General features: G+C 61.4%; 1 protein-coding gene across 3 annotated transcripts; it reads left to right on the forward strand.

The window, feature by feature from the left end:
- The first annotated feature begins 171 nt into the window (after positions 1-171).
- On the forward strand, positions 172-17,896 carry SS18L1 (SS18L1 subunit of BAF chromatin remodeling complex). 3 transcript variants are annotated; one of them, XM_039864749.1, is made up of 11 exons: positions 175-392; positions 5,825-5,901; positions 6,597-6,681; positions 7,969-8,113; positions 8,508-8,705; positions 9,617-9,778; positions 10,088-10,192; positions 11,036-11,125; positions 12,659-12,778; positions 14,620-14,747; positions 15,353-17,896. In XM_039864749.1, exons 1-11 carry the CDS (start codon positions 324-326, stop codon positions 15,377-15,379), a joined length of 1,206 nt encoding a protein of 401 aa, XP_039720683.1. In that variant the 5' UTR covers positions 175-323; the 3' UTR covers positions 15,380-17,896. The 3 variants fall into 3 exon arrangements, with proteins under 3 accessions (XP_039720682.1, XP_039720683.1, XP_039720684.1); XM_039864748.1 differs by having other exon boundaries at positions 172-392; positions 14,620-17,896; XM_039864750.1 differs by lacking the exon at positions 175-392 and having other exon boundaries at positions 5,873-6,006; positions 6,594-6,681; positions 14,620-17,896.
- The last annotated feature ends 277 nt before the right edge of the window (positions 17,897-18,173 follow it).

An 18,173-nucleotide genomic window follows, 5' to 3' on the forward strand; every position in this document is an offset into this window, starting at 1 on the left:
TGCGCGCGCGCCGGGGCCGGACCGGGCTGAACCATCGGCGGCGGGGCGCGGGGGGCGGCGCCGCGGCAGCGGGCCGGGCGCGGGGCACGGGACAGCCGCTGAGGGACACCGCACGGGGCTTGGCCTCGGGGAAGGACGGCGCGCGGGGCGGCGCGGGGCGGGCCCGGGGGCGGCGCGGCGGCGGCGGCGGGGTGGACGAGCCCACGGCGGGAGCCCCCCGCTGCCCCCGCCCCCCAGCGACTGCGGAGAATGAGCACCTCGGGCGGCCGAGCGCAGCCGGAGAAGAAACCCTGATGGTCTCCGGCTGAGCTGGCTCCGCGACCATGTCGGTGGCCTTCGCGTCCGCCCGGCCGAGAGGCAAAGGGGAGGTCACGCAGCAAACCATCCAGAAGGTGGGCGGGGGCCCGCGGGCGCGGGCTGCGCGCGGTGCAGGCTGGCGCGGGCAGCCGGCGGGCGCGGGGCGCGAACAAAGCCGGGGTGCAGCTGACGGCCACGACCCTGTGGGGCCTCGGGAGCGCCCCGCCGCCAGCCTGCGCCAACTTGGGCGGGGGCCGAGGGCAGGGGCGCTGGTTTGCTAGGCCGGGCGCCTTTGGGGATGTGTCCGCGGGGTGGTGTCCCCGGGCCAAGCTGGGCGCATGGGGACCCGCAGCCTTCGGGGGCGGGGGCGCGCGGGGCCGCGGGCAGGGGCGCAGGGCGGCGGGGCCGGGCGCCCTCGGGATGATGTTTGCGGGGCCAAGTGGGGAACAGCCCGGAGCCGCGCGGGACGCAGTGGGGACCCGCTGCTTTTAGGCACCCTGCGCCGCGCGGGCAGGGGCGCAGGGCGGCGGGGCCGGGCGCTCTCGGGATGGGGTTCACGGGATGGGGGCCCTCAGGGGCCAAACCGAGAATAGCTCTGGGCCGCGCCAGACGCAGAGGGGACCCGCCTGGCTGGCGGAGGCAGTGGCGCAACGCGGCGGGCGGCCCCTGGCCCCTGCGCACAGCTTGGCGGGTGGAGTTGGCGCACGGGGTGACGTGACCCGGCCCAGCAGCCGGCTGCGCTCTCCCCTCGCTGAGGTGCTGACACTCCGAAGCACAAAGGGGCGCGTCCCGAGTGTGCGACGCCGTTCCGGCATACCTGCAGCCCTGTGAGTAGCGCGCGACACCTCGGGGTCGACCCGCTGGCCAAGCTCGGCCGCCCTTAGGCGCGTGTCGCATTGCTTTTCAGCGTGACACCGGGGCCAGCCACCACCTAACAGCAACTTTACAGCTTCTTACAGCCTTTTCCTGTGTTCTGTAAGTTTGGCCTCGTGGTTTTCTAGAGACACGGTGTGCGTGGGTTTGGGGGCATTTTTAACAAAACTCTTAAGCATTTAAGTTGAGACTAAGTTTTCTGCTGTTTCCCTTTAGAAGACAAGTTCGGAACAATTAGCTGTGTTGATTTCTTCCTAATCTCGAGATTCTTGGGGTCAACAGCAGCATTCCTGAGTCCCCAGGAGCCTCTGATCTCCCCTGATGACCCGGGCCCCTCTTCCTTGAGGACGCGGGGACTTTGTCTATTTCGAGACTACCTTTGCTGTGGCTGGTTTTGACAAATGAGGGCTGAGTGCACTCGGAACAGGAAAGAGGCCAGTTGAGAAGCAGCAGAAATACAGAGTTAAAAGCATTTTTGCTTGGTGAGCACTTATGTGGTGCTTGCTGCATACCAGACATTGCTCCAAGGGCTTTGCAGATGTTGGCCCATTTAATTCTTTGTGACAGCTACTGTCATCCCCAATTTATAGATGAGGAAAGCGAGGCGGAGGTAGGCCAGGTGCCTGCCGGTTAGGGGTGGAGCCAGGAGTGGGACCCAGACAGTGGCTCCAGGGTCTGCCCCAACTGTGACACCCGATGCGGGAACGCTTGGTGAGGCGGGGGTTGGGTGCTTGGCTCAGAGGCGCACGTTGGCAATCCCAGGGGCCCCCAGGCACCTTGGCTCCTGGAGCTTAAGTGGGATGAGCTCAGTCTCCGTTCCTGAAGCCCCTTTGACTTCAGTATTCGTCCAGGTGTTTCCCTCCACACCCAGCTCTATAAACCCCCCGTCTCTCGCACAGGTCCGAAAGGCCTGCTGACTGCATCCGCGGGCAGGAAGCCAGCCTGCCGGCCTCCGGGAACAGGCTGCTGCTTAAGTACCATCTGGTTTGACCTGGTGGGGCTGACAGTCTACCCGTCTTGTTGTTCTGACAGTGGGTCTGTGTACCCCGGGCTCCTTCACTGGCAGCGTGAGAAGGGTAGAGAGGCGCATGTCCCACATGCATGTGAGCCGTGTCCACAGTGTGTGCTCGTGCTCAGAGCATTTCAGAAAGCCGTGGCTTTTCAGAGGCTGCTTGGTAGTGAGAGAGCAGGAAGTGTACAACTTGTCCTTAGGGTAGGCGGCAGACCGGTACCGGTCCTTGGCCTCTTAGGAACCGGGCCGCACAGCTGGACGTGAGTGCTGGGCGGGCGAGCCAGCGAAGCTTCAGCTGTGTTTGCAGCCGCTCCCCAGCGCCAGCATCACCGACGCAGCTCCACCTCAGATCCTCAGGCGCTAGATTGTCATAGGAGCACCGGTCCCTGGTGCCACAGAGGTTGGGAACCGCTGCCCTATAGCACATCTGGGTAGGCTTCTGCCGGGCAAACTTCTCAGCCCTTAAGGCCCCACTCAAATGTCCCGTCCCTCACGCTCCCCTGGCAGTCCCGTGCCTACGATAGCGCTTTGACACATTGCTTAGGCTACCAAGTTGCATGTCACTGACTTACGCTGCTGTGTCCCTGCCTGGTGTAATGCCTGGCATTTTTTTTTTTTTTTGAGTAGAATTGCTGGATCATAGAAAAAACTGTATTTAATAAGAAACGGTCAGATTTTTTTCCGAAGTGGCTTTATTGTTTCGTACACCCACTAACAATGTATAAAAGTTTTGGTGGGTCTACTCTGTCAAGGTCACAGCATCATCGTTGCAAGTGGTTTTTGTTTGCTTATTGTGATATTATTGTGACAAAAGAGCTTAGAACAAATTGACCAAAAATCAGAAGTTACGTTGCCTTGGTGCGGATGCTCTTGGTGCGGATGCTCTTGGTTTGGAAACTCAGAGTAACTGCTGCCGCAGAGGTGGAGAGCAAAGCGAATAGCCCGAAGCCGAGGCACAGCGGGCCTGGCACAATGCCCGGCACAGGTAGCACCCAGGGCACCTTGGAGCATCGGTGACAGTGGTTCTGTCGGTGGCAGCATGTGGGAAAGGTGGACGTATTCGTTTTCTGTGGCTGCCGTAACATTACTACAAATTGGGGAGGGGTTAAAACGGCAGGGATTTATTCTCAGTCCCAGAGGCAGAAGTCCGGGATCTGGGTGTCCCAGGGTCGGTTCCCTCGGGGGCTCTGAGGGCTTTCTCTGAGCTGCTGCTGGTCTGCTGGTTCCCTCCACCCACGCCATTTGCCCCCTCATCTCCAAACCAAGTGGCCACTTCTGCAAGGTTCTTAGTTCTGGCGTTTCTCCTGTCTTAGCCGGCCAGATGTTTCTCACAGTTCCGGACGGTGGAAGTCCGGGCTCGCAGTGCGGTGGGTTCCGTTCTCGGTGAAGGCGGGGACGCTGCCATCTCGCACCTGGGGCAGCGAGCTGTGGTGGCTTCACGAGGTGCTCTCCTGCCTTCCCTGTCCTCCTCTCTTTCCTCCACGCTGGTGGTTTTCCCTGGGGATGCCTTCCCGGCTCCCCGAATTCCCCCTTCCCCACCTCCCGCCCGGGGAGCTGGCGGGGGCTGGGGTCTTGGGACCTCAGCTCCCTCCTGCACGTGTGGCTCTGGGCCACGCCCAGCACCCTGGGGTCCGCTAAGCCACTTACCACGTGTCCATTTGCTTGCTGCTTCTAGAACCCTGTCGCTGGCTGCTGAGCGTCTGCCTCGCTCACCCCGCTCCCAGCGGGCCCGCGGGGGTTGGTAGCTCAGTGCACATCCATTTCGCTGTCTTGCACCCGACGCTTCCTGAGTGTGTTTAACTGAATTGAGACAGGGCTCTGTGCCCTGCCTTTTTTTTTTTTAATAAACTTATTTATTTTTACTAGTTTCAAGCATACAGTACGTCGCTTGGACGTTGACGTAGTTCATAAAGCGATCCCCCGATCGCCGCTTCTCCTGCCCCCCGCCCAGCCAGCGTGTCCGTGCCGGCCGCGCCCCTCTGCCGTGCTCCCCATCCCGTGTGCTTTTTTTTTAACACTTTAACATCTTCTCATGCTGACAAATTTTGTAACATTTCCTCACAGCTGATAAAAACTACAAAAACGTTTGTAATCTGCTTAACGTTTCAGCATGTGGTTCTACCATAATTCGCTTAAGTCTCTGGGCTTTGGCCATGTAGCACTCCCCCCGCCCCCCTTTTTGAGCTATTACGAGCGGCACTGAACTGCGTGTCCTGTGCAGAAAACATTTTAGCGTGACGTCCTGTGTGTCCTTGGGACGGAACTCCTGGCGGGTTGCTGAAGCCGGGCAGTCCTGTGAGGGCGGCTTTTGGCGGGGGTGGGGGGGAGGCTCTCGGGGTGTTTTTCCTTTGTTAATTAGTTGGAGAAAGAATCATAAGGTGTGAATGGCCAGCATGCCCTTCACCTGCCCCCAGGTGAGCCTGGCAGGCAGCTTGGGGCCCACAGTGCCCCCTGGTGGTTCCCATCCCCGGCGGCTCTGGCCAAGGTGGGAAGTGCTGATTGGGGTGTCAGCGCCCCAGCAGAGAGGAGGCAGTTGCACCGTGAAGCACAGAGTGAGAAGGGCCGGCCCTGAAGGCTCGGGTGCTGGGGAAGCCAGGCTGAGGAGGTCACCTAGCAGCACTGACCTCGGCCCTATAGCGTGGCGGGGCCAGGCCCTCTGTACCCTGTCACCCGTGGTGGGAGGCTTTGGGCCCGGGGTGCTGTAGAAGCGGACGCAGTCACAGCGCGTTAGGTGGCCGCATTGCACAGGCAGAGGCCCTGGGGACAGTGTGCTAGGCTGTGCCGCGGTGACAGGCAGGTGTCCCCCTCTGCCCCCTTGCTGCCAGGGCCTCACCTGCTCGGGGGCTGGCAGAGCTGGGCGCTGGCTAGGCACAGTCTGGCGGAGACGGGCTTTTCCTTCGGAGAATTTCTGAGTGAGGCCTTTCTATGGAGCGTGTGTTTGCCTTGGGCTCAGTTCGCCTCGCCCTCCCGAGCAGGCCGATGGGTTGCAGGCCGGGCGCTGCCCCGTCTCTTCACGTCCAGGTGGACGATGGTGCACCCGGGCCCGCCTGCCTGGGTGCTCGCTGGACCCTGGGCCCGCGGGGGCGGCCATGGCTGCCTGGTCCCCTCTGGGCCGCTCTCACTTCTCGGGGCAGTCCCCGCCCACGGTCCCATCAGGCCTTCCTCCTCCTTCCCCTGTCACCCTCAGGGGTGCCCCTCCCCAGTGGCCATCCCGAGGAGGTGGCTCTTGTTGGTCTTCGTGACACAGTGCAGGGACGTGAGCACTGCCCCCGGAGGAACCCCGTGTGGTCGGCTTCACAGACCTCACACCCTCCAGACCAGGCTCAGGGCCCAGGGCCCTGCTGTAGCTTCTTCCCACCCTAGGTGGATGGGCGCACCGTGCTCGGGGGCCCTAGACATGGTCTTGCAGGCTGCGCGGCCTCATCTGCAGGCGACAGCCTGGGGCCGCGGGGTTCTGACCCGGCACGTGGAGGGCTGTGTGCTCTGCACAGGGCTGCGGAATGTTCGGTCCTGCTGGCTGGGGCTGCCCGTCAGAGTGACCGCGGGACGTGGAGTACTCATGGCAGTGACTGGAGCCAGCACCCCCAGCCCTCCTCCAGGCCGCCGCAGACGCCTCCGCGCTCACGTCTGCTTCTCCCACAGATGCTGGACGAGAACCACCACCTGATCCAGTGCATCCTGGACTACCAGAGCAAGGGCAAGACGGCCGAGTGCACCCAGTGAGCGCCCCTGTCTGCCCGACACCGGGAAGGCCTCGCGGGCGCTGGGCTCCCTGGGTCACCCACGCCCCTGAGAGTCGCCCCTCGGAGGGCAGCGCGCTGCCCCAGCTGGCCCCAAGGAGAAGCGGGAGGCGAGGGGGCTGCTGGGACGGCCTGGGCTGACGCTGCCGTGGCCTTGCGAGCAGTTGGCACACGCACCAGGGGACAGGGAGCTCCAGATATGATCTCTAGGGCCAGACAGAGTAGGTGCACGACCTGGCCGCCACACTCACCTAGAGGCGTGACGCGCAGCGCTGTCACACACCGGGGCATTCTTCCAGGAGCCTGAGCTTGGCCAAGCCGAGCGACGCCATCTCCCCCCAGCACCTCTTCAGGGGTGGGGGTTCCAGCTGGCCTGGTGCCAGGGTCACTTGGAGGAGGATTTGTCCCCACCCTCCTCTCCACACAGACCAGGTGGCACCTCCCCTGTGGCCACCACCTTTCCAGCGTTTTGTCATCGAGTGGGAGCCCACTCCCTGCCTGGCCCTGTCTTGGATTGCAAAGCGTTCTGCTGCTCGCCCTGTCCCCCAGTGTCCTCCGGGTCATCGTTCCCGGGGCTTGGCTGCAGGGCAGAGATGTCCTGGGTGAACTTTACTTCTGCTTTGGATCGGCCTGCAGGTTCCCCCTCTCACTGCGTGCCTCTTACCTGCCCGCAGGTACCAGCAGATCCTGCACCGGAACCTGGTCTACCTGGCCACGATCGCAGACTCCAACCAGAACATGCAGTCCCTGCTCCCCGCCGTGAGTGCCCGGGGGCGGGGGGGGCGGGTCCCAGCGCGGTCAGGTGCTGCCTCAGAGCACAGGTGCGGGAGTGGGGATCTGGGGTAGCCGAGGCGACTGCCGGGCGAGATGGGCGGGCCTTCCTGTCACACGGGAGGTCAGTCAGTCAGACGGGTCCGGAGTGTGCTAGTCAGAGTCGTGCCATCGGCCTCCTCGGCAGAGGGGTGACCCCAGAGGAGCCAGGCCTAGAGATGGCGGGAGGTGGCTCTCGGGAGGGCAGGTGGTGGCCCGGGTTCTTGCTTTGTATCGCAAGCTCTTCTGAGCGACTTGAAGCATGAGCCGGGAGCCTGCACGCTCGTGATGCAACAGCAAAGCGTAAAGACGCCCAGTGCGGTGAACCCTTCGCTCCTGTGAACACTTCATTTCTGGTTGATTTTTCAAAACGTGTTCTCCCCACGTTAAGTTATTGCTGCGAAGGTGCCCCATCAGGCCTCCGATGCGGTCAGCGAGCTTCAGCCTTGGGAAGGACAGCCTCGTATCGACTGTGGGGCTGGGCGTCCCAAGACAAACGTGTCGCCGGGAGTGGCTTACCTCCCAGTGCCCGTGGAAAGTGGTGACATCATACACACCAGGATGTGTTTGGCTAGTAAAAATGTTAAACTAGTTTTGATTGGTCCGTCAAATAGGAGTTCTCACCCTGCAAATACCAGCAGATCCTGCTGGAAACTTCATTTCTGAGGTCGGGTGTAGACCGTGCACCCTGGAGCTGCCGTTTGGTCTGCACCTGGGAGAGGAAGGGGCAGGGGGTCAGTGGTGAGCGCCGTCTCCCTCTGCACCCTATGAGCACAGGGGGCTGAGGAGTGACGGGGGGCGTGCCCACGGTCAGCACAGGACCACCTGTGCAAGGGCCCCGGGGCACGTGTGTGTTGGGGGGACACAGAGACAGCTGGCTGGCTGAGCCTAAGATGGACATAGAGGGGTGTGGACACAGTGGGCTGGCAAAGCAGCTCCCTGCACCGGGAAAGGGGGCCCAGCTTCGGACCTCCAAGGGTGTGTCGGTAGCTTGGTACTCATTTAGGTTCTGAGTGTTCACATTAGATGCTCGGTGTCACCTCTGTCTTGGCCTGCGATGTCCAGGCTGCTAATCCGGCTTGTTTGCTGAGTGTGCGAACAGAGGCTCATTACAGACACCGGCCAGGTGACCGTGAGAGGTTGTGGCAGATCTCAGGGACTGCCGGGTCCCTGGAGTGGCTGCCGGTGTTTTTCCCTGGGTTGACTGTCCTCCCATGGGCTTCCTGTCGCCCGCAGCCACCCACGCAGAACATGAACCTGGGCCCCGGGGCGCTGGCGCAGGGCAGCTCCAGCCAGGGCCTGCACTCCCAGGGCGGCCTCAGCGACGCGGTGGGCTCGGGCCTGCCCCCACCCTCCCTCCTGCAGGGCCAGATTGGCAACGGTGAGCGCGGGGTGCACTCAGGCGGGGCTCGGGCTTCGGTCTGCTTCCTGGGACAGTCACTGGCAAGGCTCCCTGGCGGCCAGCAGCCACGGCGGGGCGCCCCTTGCCCCTCTGACCCCCAGTGGCCTGGGCAGGTCTGTGGCTGCATGGGGGGCGTGGCGTGCAGAGAAGCAAGCCCTCCTGTTGGGTCGGGGCCACCTTGAATCAGGGCCTGGGGCTCCATGGCACTTTCTGGCGGGAATGACATGCTCCTGGCTGTGGGTGGGGACCTGTGGGAGACCCTGGAGCTCTTACTGAGGGCCCGAGTCCTCCGCCCAAGGGAGCCAGGTGTGGAGCGGTGAGGCCCTCGGTGGCTTTACACGGATTGAAGGCCCCTGGCCCCATCCCCCCGCAGGTCCGAGCCACGTGGCCATGCAGCAGACAGCGCAGAGCACGCTGCCCACCACCTCCATGAGCATGTCGGGTGGCGGCCACGGCTCCGGGCCTGGCTACAGCCACTCGGGACCCGCCTCGCAGAGCGTGCCCCTACAAGGCCAGGGCGCCATCAGCAACTACGTGTCCCGGGCCAACATCAACATGCAGTCCAACCCAGGTAGCGCCCCCGGCCCGGCCCGTTTGCACCCCTGGCCCTGGGACCCTCCGGCATGCGCAAGTGGCACAGGGGGCCCTAGGGGCTGTGCCCCCCTGGGCCGTGCCCCAGGGCGGGGGTTGGCGGGTGCGGGGCAGGTGGGGCCTGGCTCTGGGGGCCTGGGCTGTTCCCCACGGCGGCCGCAGGGAAGGCTCTGAGGAGGGCGGGCTGCGCTCTGCCGTGGGGCCGGGGCTGGGCCCGCTCGGTGGGTGTGCGGTGTGGCCAGTGCACAGGGTGGAGGGCGGAGGGCCAGTGGGAGCCCCGGAGCTGGGCTCTGCACCGTGGTGGCACGCAGGGTGCTGAGTGCTTGGGAGCGCCAAGCCTGCACGGAGTCGCTGGTGTCAGACACAGCGATTTCGAGGCTAGTCCAGGGGGGTGTGGGGTGTGTCCCCGATTGCCCAGTGTTAGTGACGCATCGAAAATGGTCAAATTTTGGATACATTGAGTCAAATAAAACGTATCACGAAAACAGATCTGACCTGTTTCTTTTTACTTGTTGACGTGGCTCACATCCCCTTGTGCTGCTCTAGAGGGTTCTGAGTGGAGGTGACGAGTGGACAGGCGGGCTGGCCGGCCACCCACCAGGAGCCTGGGGTCCCAGGGGTGGGCAAGGGCAACAGGCTCCTGTGGGACAGGCTTGGGCAGTCTGGAACAAGAAGGCAGGGACCCGTGTTTCTGTTCCGTGCGGCTCCCGGCTTGGCAGTTTTCTGAGTGTCGCACGTTGTGGGAGTTGGTGTAGGGGTCAGTTGGCAGGAAGGGTGACGTGGACTTGAGGGGATGATCTCGTGGGGGAGAACGGGAGGCTCCCCTGGGGGAAGGTACAGTTGGGCCCCGGGGAGCTTCTCGGGGTCAGCGGGGTCTGTCGTGTCGCCCAGTGTCCATGATGCACCAGCAGGCGGCCTCGTCCCACTACGCCTCGGCGCAGGGCGGCAGCCAGCACTACCAGGGCCAGCCCATCGCCATGATGGGCCAGAGCGGGCAGGGGAGCAGCATGATGGGGCCGCGGCCCCTGGCACCCTACCGGCCCTCACAGCAAGGTATGTGCCATCCACGGGCCTCTCGGGCTGGGCTGAGGGGTCACGTGAGGACACTGGGGGTTGGAGCTGCATGGGGCCCCGAAGCCAGCATCTTCCTGGAGGTGGATGAGGCTGGAGCCCGCCGTGGGGGGCGGGGACGGGAGCCTGTGTCAGTAAGAGGAAATCCGGGGTACCAGGGGCTGAGCATGGGGACAGCACCCGGTGTGCCCTGGATGGCATGGCGGGTGTCCCGTGACCCGAGGCCCACTGAGGATGCTCTCGCGAGGGCGGAGGGTCCCATGGTAACAGCCGTTCCCTGCCGTCCCCCAGGCTCATCCCAGCAGTACCTGGGCCAGGAGGAGTACTACGGCGGCGAGCAGTACGGCCATGGCCAGGCCGCCTCTGAGCCGCTGAGCCAGCAGTACTACCCCGACGGTGAGGCCCGCACGCGCTCGGGGCCAGGGCCTGGCGGCTTCGGACCGCTGCTCCCGGCACCAGCCAAGCATCCGGTGTCCCCTGTGCCTGAACGTGACTGGGGGCGCGACGAGGCCAGGCCAGGCTGCAGCCGGTCGCCTCCATGGGTGCCTGGTCCCTCTTCCCGAGGCACAGCGGAGTCTGAGGCCGGACGTGTCCTCTGAGCAGACAGTGTGTCTGCTTCAAGGGAGGAGCACGGCTTTGTCATGAAATGCCCTCAAGAAGGTGACGGGCCTGGCCTGGCTGTTGTCGTTAATACTCGTCTTCCAGCTGGTCAGTTGTCACGTCTGCAGATGACCTTCCTTTTAATCGTCTCCTTTACTGTTAGCAGCCCCAAGAGTTTTGGAGGTGGCCCTTAAGGAGGTCACAGTGGACGGTGGGTGTGAGGGGAAGGGCCCCCATGGGTCCGTGGTTGGGTGAGACGGTGGCTGAGACCGGCGCAGGGTGAGCCAGACCCTGCCACGGGGTGGTGACGAGGCCTCTGAGGGTTCACGGCTCCCCGGATACCCCCAGGACGGATGGGAGGGCCAAGATGGTGCAGTGACGCCGGCAACTGGCTTGTGGCTGCTGGTGCTTGTCACGTTCCGGGCCCTGAGCATCGTCCGTCCTCTGCGAACACGACGTGCTGTGTCTGCCTTCACCTGAGGGGACCAAAGCTGGGGACCTGGCCCAGTCTGTGGGGAGCTGGCACTGTAACCAGTCCTGGACTCTGCCTGACCCGGCCCGCTGCCCACTCAGCTCCTGGCTGTCTCCTTGGGACCACTGGCCGGGCTGCTGACCTCCCTTGTCCCCATGTGCTTACAGGACACGGCGACTATGCCTACCAGCAGTCCTACTCGGAGCAGGGCTACGACCGGCCATTCGAGGAGTCCACACAGCACTACTACGAGGGCGGTGAGCGCGCGCGTGCCTGGCATGGGCGGGGAGCTCGGGGCAAGGGGGGAAGGCCGGGCTGGGTCTCCGCGTTCTGGGTGCGAGCTCGTGAAACGAGAGGGTTTGGTCGCGTTGGGGTCACAGGGTGACCGACTGTTTCATGACAAGGCCAAGTATGTAGAGTCCCCAAGACAAGGCCACGAGTCTAGCTCGAGCTGACAGGTTACGGCAGATGCGGCTGGGCAGCAGCAGGACGGTCAGATCTGTGTGTCCCCTCGCGGAAGGCGCGCGTGGCAGGCGGGGCCAGGGGACCAAGAGGCCAGACGCCGCAGCGAGGAGGACGGAGCAGTGGGGGCTCCTGTTGCCCAAAGCCCTGTCCACATTCCAGGGTGTCCCTGGAAGGTCGAGGCCGGCAGTCCAGCTCCCCACTGAAGTCCAGCTGGTGGTCGGCTCAGGGTGGGTCAGGCCCAGGTGACAAGCCAGGGCTGTGAGCGCGTCTCGGAGCCCCCTCATTCAGAGGCCACCAGGGGGTGGGGACCTGGACCCCCAGTCCCCTCCTGAGCCAGGCTGGGGGTGCGCAGGGTGTGGCCTGGGCACCTCTGCCAACACCGCCGGCCAGGCGAGGCGCATCTCTGGGTTGGGGGTTGGCAGCCCCTGCACGGCGCCCATCAGAGCGTGGCGGTGACATGCGGAAGCCACTCTCTGGACGGAAAGCCCTGGGTTGTGGGATTGGGCAGTAATGCGCAGCTGGTTCTTGAGCGGGTGCTGGCTGCCCGGGCCCGTGGCGCGAAGATGCAGCCCGCCCCTCAGGAGTCCCCTCAGGAGCCGGGCCCGCAGGTGGCTCGGGGGCACAGTCGCCATCAGGGCTGCTGCAGAGCGCACATGGCTGCCCTTCATGGCCGTGAGGTTTGCAGTAGCAGCAAAGGCGGGGCAGAACCAGTGTCCACCACGGCATGTCCAGGGCACTGTGCTGTTAGGAGTGGTCCCTGTGGGCTGCTGCGGCAGATCCTCCAGATCACGCCAAGTGCCAAGACCGGGGTGTCTGGGGTGCCATCTCCTGTGTAAAACAAAGGGAAGGAAAGGCACACACTCACACTGCCACCAACCTCTGGAGGACAGCTGGGAACCCTGAGAGCGGCTGCGGGCTGGGCTGGGCTGCAGCAGCCCCCCCCCACCCCGACCACTCGGGGCTGCCTGGCCTGCTCCGTGGTCCTGAAGCACATGGAAGCACCTGCCTGTTGGGAAGTTACATGCATCTGAACGTGCCGAGTGTGTTGGCTGTCACTGAACTGGAAGTGCCCGAGTTCCGTGACCACAGGGCCGTCCCGGGTGCTTCTCAGGGCTCTGCCTGTGGTGACTCATGTGCCTGCCCGGGGTGGACATCGGGGAAGCAGGGGGCTGCCACACCGTCCCTAGGTGCACCCCTGCTCGGAAGCTGTTTTTATAGGAGACGTCGGCGAGTCAGTCGGCTGCTCGTCAGTTCCTCACGGTGGGTTTGCAGCCGCGTTTACTGACGAGCAATTGAAATGACCTTGTGTCCCCTTCACTCTGCAGGAAACTCCCAGTACAGCCAGCAGCAGGCGGGGTACCAGCAGGGCACAGCCCAGCAGCAGGCGGGGTACCAGCAGCAGTACCCTAACCAGCAGAGCTACCCGGGGCAGCAGCAGGGCTACGGTAAGCGAGGTGCCCGTGGCGCCTGGTGCCTGGCAGCGCTGTCACTCGGCGGGTGCGCCTGGGCGAGCTTCAGGGTAGGCCTAGGTCTCCAGGAAGCTGCGGGGTGGCACGGCACGCCGCTGGGGACCTGGTCGGTTGTCGCGGTGCAGTTGTCAGCTCGGAAGCCAACGTCGGTGCATCGCTGTGGCCTGAGCCCAGCTGGTTCAGAGCACTGCTTTCCCCGAAATGTCCTTCTCTGTCCCCGGGCCCACCTGGCCCTAGGCTCCAGGCTCGGGCGCTTTCTCAGGGTGTGACTGGGCTGTGGCTTTGGGGAAGGAGACCACAGGGGCGGGGTGCCCTTTTCATCACCTCCCGTCAGCGTGACCTGCCTCTGACGTTGACACTGGTTGGTCACTTGGGGTCATCTGCTAGGTGTCCCTGCGAGTTACCCCCTCTCACCCCAGTCTTTTCAGGGGAGTCCTGGAGTCAGGGGCCCATCCTGGGGCCGTGTCTCCACCCTCACCACCACGAGTCGCTCGCACTATCCATTCGTGTGCGTGGACAATGGTCTCACACGGGGGCTTAACCAGCACCTGCTTGTTCTGTTGTTCGCCATGGCCCAGCTCTGCCTCTTGGGAGCTCTCTCGGTGGCTCCTATCCCCTTAATGGCCTGTCCTTTTGTTCTGGGGCCACAGTATGGCCCTGCCCCAGCCGTGGGAGCTGCCATCTGTCCAAGGGGCCTGGCTCCTTTTACTGGGGACTGGGATTCAAAACCAAGATCCGGTGTGGGGCCTTCTGAGCCCAGCCCCATCTCCTTTCACCTGAGACAGCCCGCACGTGGGCCTGGCAGCAGCTTCTGGCAGCACCTGCCCATCTGTCCGCGGGGTTCGCGGGAGGGGGCCCGGGCCAGAGCCAGCCGGTCTGCGCAGACCCGGCGCCATCAGCAAATACTGCTCTCAGGGCTCGTCAGGCTGGAGCGTGGGCTTTGCAGAGGGAGAGACCCCGTCCTCTAGAGAGGCATGGACTCGTCTCCCTGGGCCAGGCCGCTCCACAGAGCTGAAGGTTCCGCCAGGGTCGTGACCCGCGTGTCTGCCCAGAGTCCTCTGGGGCCTTGACCCCGGGCCAGGTCTACCCGAAACAGCGCAGCCTGGCCCCTTCCCGCAGGTCACGTCTGCTTAGAGCCCCAGAGCACATGGGGCTCTCCTGGGTCCTCACCTGCGCCCGAGCTTCCGGCCACGCTCCCCAGAATCCTGCTCCTTTCCATGCGTCTGCTGTCACAGGAGGGTGACTTCATAGCGTGCCACCACATGACGGCCTTGTAGACTGCTAACGTTTTAAACACGCAGCAAAAGCTGGCCTCCCGGATGTGGGGCGAACGGGCGGGTTCTGAGCTCGGGGCGTTCGCACCCCGGCTGGGTCTAGCTAACCCCTGCCCTCCTCATGGCCAGAGCCGCCCGTCCCCCCGACGCGCTTGTGCCTCTCCTCCCGGGCCTGGGGCAAGGGTTTGGGTGGCCCCACAGGAGGGTCCTGGCGAGGCCCAGCCCACACAGCCGTCACTGACAGTGACAGACAGCGTTTTCTGAGGCTGTTCGGCCGCTCTGAGCCTCCGCCCGTGGCTTAGCTTCCCCGGGAAGGGGCGCTGTCTCCCGCGCGTGTACAGTGACCACCTACGGGACGCCAGGCACTCCCAGGAGGCAGGCGCGGCGTACGGGACGGCGGCCCGTCCGGGGCTGTGGGTGGAGGCGGCGGGCACAGCCCGGGTCACGTGAGACCGTGGCGGCAGCCTGTGTGGGTGCCGGTGTTCCGGAGACTCCAGAGGACAGGGAGCGGGCGGGTCGGCCTCACGGCTCCTCGTGTCTCAGGTCCAGCCCAGGGAGCGCCGTCGCAGTACTCCAGCTACCAGCAGGGACAAGGACAGCAGTACGGAAGCTACAGAGCGTCGCAGACGGGCCCGTCCGCGCAGCAGCAGCGGCCGTACGGCTACGAGCAGGCAAGGCTTCCGGTGCTCCCCCTGCCCACGCGGCCAGGTGTCCCTGTGGGCGCGAGGAGCGAGGAGGGGGCCAGCTGGCTCCTAGGGTCCCTTCCAGCGCCAGTTCTCTGAGCCCGTAAGGTTTGTAAGCACTCCCTCTCCGTGGACGCCCACGCTGCTCGGACGGCGGGCTTTTCCTGTCGGAAGCGCGGGTCCGGGTCCTCCCCTCGTGCCCGGAGGTTCGCGTGTGCCAGCGGTATCGCTTCTGCTGCGTGCCTGGGACGCTGCAGCGGCTACACAGATGCGGCTGCACTTTTAGGGCCTGTGTGTCACCAGACAGAGCGGGACGCTGTCTGGGGGCCTGTGTGGAGCCAGGCAGATAGTCCTAGGACGAGGACCCAGAGGGCCGAGGGACGGCGACAGGTGGCAGAGCGGGCTCAGACCACGCTGGGGAAAGCCGCTCGCCGCCCTGCCGTGTGGGTCTGGGCGGGAGCTGGCCACCGGTGTGCCTGCTGCACCTCCTGCATCTCACCCCGGACGTGGTCCGCGGCGGGGCCTGTCCCCCTTTGGGTGTGGACCCCTTTACTCATGACAAGAGATACAACCTGTGTCCTGGTCTCTTGCAGGGCCAATATGGAAATTACCAGCAGTAAGGAACGCGCGTTCTTGACGGAGCCTTGCCGTGGCGTGTCCGTCCACCAGGGACGGGCCATTGGCGGTTCCGGCGAACTGGGACCCGTTGGCCGCCCCTTCGCCCCACGCAGCGTCGCATGTGAAGCGTGCACATTTCGTGCTGGGCATGCCACCAAACATGCACCGAGGCACGAGACAGCACCGCTGGTGTGACTTACCTGGTGCTGTGTATAGTGTTGTACGTCCACACGGTGAATGGAGAGGCTGCCCCTTCTCTGTCCCCCCTCGGTGTTTCTAGCTAGCTTTAGGGGTCCTCTCGTAATCAGAGTATTCTGAGCCCAGCGATGGGACGTCTACAAGATGCCATAGTCCGCGTATTCATACACACAGACCATAGGTCTACTCCTCACGCAGTTGTAATGTGGGTTGTGAACTTGTCTCTCACGGGCTCCCCCGCAGCTGGACACACTCGCACAGCCCTGGACGGCAGCCTCTCCCTGCGCCTCAGTGGGGGGCGGGGCACCTCCTGTGTCTGGGTCAGTCTGTTCCGCAGTGGAAAGTCTGAGTGTGCTTCACGTGAACGGTCCTTGCCTGTGTCCCTCGCCGATCCCGCTTCTCCACAAAGTTACGTTTTGCTTTTAGAGTCAGGAGCGCCCATGGCTGCGTTCCAGGTGTGGGTCCACGGCGGCAGCATCCCATCAGCCCAGCCCGGGGGGCGGCCACACCGAAGCGAAGCAGGAAGTCCTCCAGTGTTGCTCTGCCTTTGACCCCTGTTTATCCTGACGGTCATTTCTCGGATTTGAATATTTCATAGGCCCAATTCTAAATTTATCATTTAAAATATCGATACCGAATTTTCCAAACAGTTGGCACGGTTGTTTATGTTGTGTTATTTCTTCCAGGATCTGCTTGTTTAGATCTCCAAGCGAGTGTTTCTTTTCTTTCAGGGATATCTGAAATTCACATCTCAGTTTTAAAAAGAACCCCACTAACTTCACTGTGTTCTTCCTAGGGAAAAAGGAAAGGTTTTATATAGAGAAATTTGAGTAATTTTTACATTCCTGGGACGTTAAATCCCATTTAAATGCTGTGCAGACGTTAAAGACAGCTCACTTGGAAAAGTCCGGTCAGAGAAAAAAATCCTGCATTTCACTAAGTAATACCGACAGTTAATTAACTTTTACTTGGATAATAATATCCGTATTTACTGTGAATCCTTTATGGACATCTTTGAATAAATGCTGATATATTTCCAAGAACAACCAAGAAAATACAAAAAATATCCAATTCTTGATATGTTAGCTCTCCTGGGATAGATGCGCTTATTCTGTAGGCAGCTGGGTTTTAAAAACCCTTGATACTGGTAAGGGCTTAAAAATACACATCTCTGTTAAATTACTGCCTTGGGAGTTCTGCATTGCTAAGTGACACACATTAGCGATGTCATCTCCCTTGATTTTGTTCTGTTCTTTCCCAACAGTTTTCACAGAATTTGCAAACTCGATCGGGGCCTAAAATTTCCCATTTAAAATGTCAAACATCGTAGATAACTGTGAGAATATTTTTATTCCTTGCCATTCTGGGAATATGCCTTTTACATGTGGTTTTTTTAAAGTGCTGTATTAATACTTTTTGAAAGAAAAGGACACTTAAAAGTTATCCTGAAACTTCAATCTGAAATGTCTTACATTAAGAATTTCTTGAATGTTGTGTATATATTTTAAAAAGCACTTTGTGAAATAGTTTGTACATTTATTTCCTAATTTATACATGATTTTTGGTGTTAATATATTTAATTATCGATAACAGAATGTTTATTTAATGTGTTGTTCGTTTTTATGTAATATTGTGGGGGAAAGGTGATGCCAGCAATTCCTTTTCATTAACTGTATTTTCTGTAATACGAATGTTTGCAAAGGCTTAGGCTAAAACGGAATTGTTTGTGCAGTGTGGTGGATGGTGCTGTTTTTTTGATGACTACTTTTACAGAAGGCCAGGGAAGGAAGACTTGGAAAGTGATGCTCATTCTTCTTCCTGTTGCCCCTGACAAGCCAGCAGGTCGTGAATTTGAAAAATAACGACCACGGTTTTCCGAAGTATGACAACTTCATATCGGTGTGCAAAAGCTCATCACCCATCGGGGTGTGCTGTTTGTTGACCAAGGCCGTCTTTGGACTCGACCGTTAGAGAGGACTTAAGAGCTCACGATTAGGGTGGACAGGGTCCTGGCCACCTCCAGGGAAGCCTTTGTGTCCTGTAGGTGGAGCCTCAGCGCGCCTCTGATTTTGTTGGCTTTTATTATGAGTTCGAATATTGGACATCCATTCAAAATTATTCATGAAGGAAGACCATTTCCATTTCAGGTTTGTTAGCCACTGCTTCATTTCTACGTATCGAACAGGTCAAATTCGTCTTATTTGTGAGCACAGGACATTTTTGAGAAACATCTTTATCGACTCCTTTTTTTTCCAGTCGGAGTTTGCATACAAATTGTTTATGCTTTTAGTGTAATTAATAAACCGGTTCTTCAAAAATCATCCTAAGACGTGAGATTTCGTGAAGTGAATGGGATGTGCCATGATTTGAACCATGATCTGCACCCAGGTGACAATCATGAAGTCTCTCCATGGAGTCCCCTTTCTGGAGAGCCTGCTTCCCGGTCGGAGTCCAGCGGGCCACGGGGGAGGGGGGACGGGGGTGTCCCAAGGGTGGGCTGTCCTGTAAAGACTGACGACCTCGGGAGTCACACTGTCCCCTGTCTCAACGCGACCTCTTCACCGGGAGCTCTCTGTCTACGCGGAAGGACGAGATGCT

The sequence above is a fragment of the Pteropus medius genome, unplaced genomic scaffold, assembly GCF_902729225.1.
Source record: "Pteropus medius unplaced genomic scaffold, Ma_sr-lr_union100, whole genome shotgun sequence".
In the NCBI taxonomy this organism is placed as follows: Eukaryota; Metazoa; Chordata; class Mammalia; order Chiroptera; family Pteropodidae; genus Pteropus; species Pteropus medius.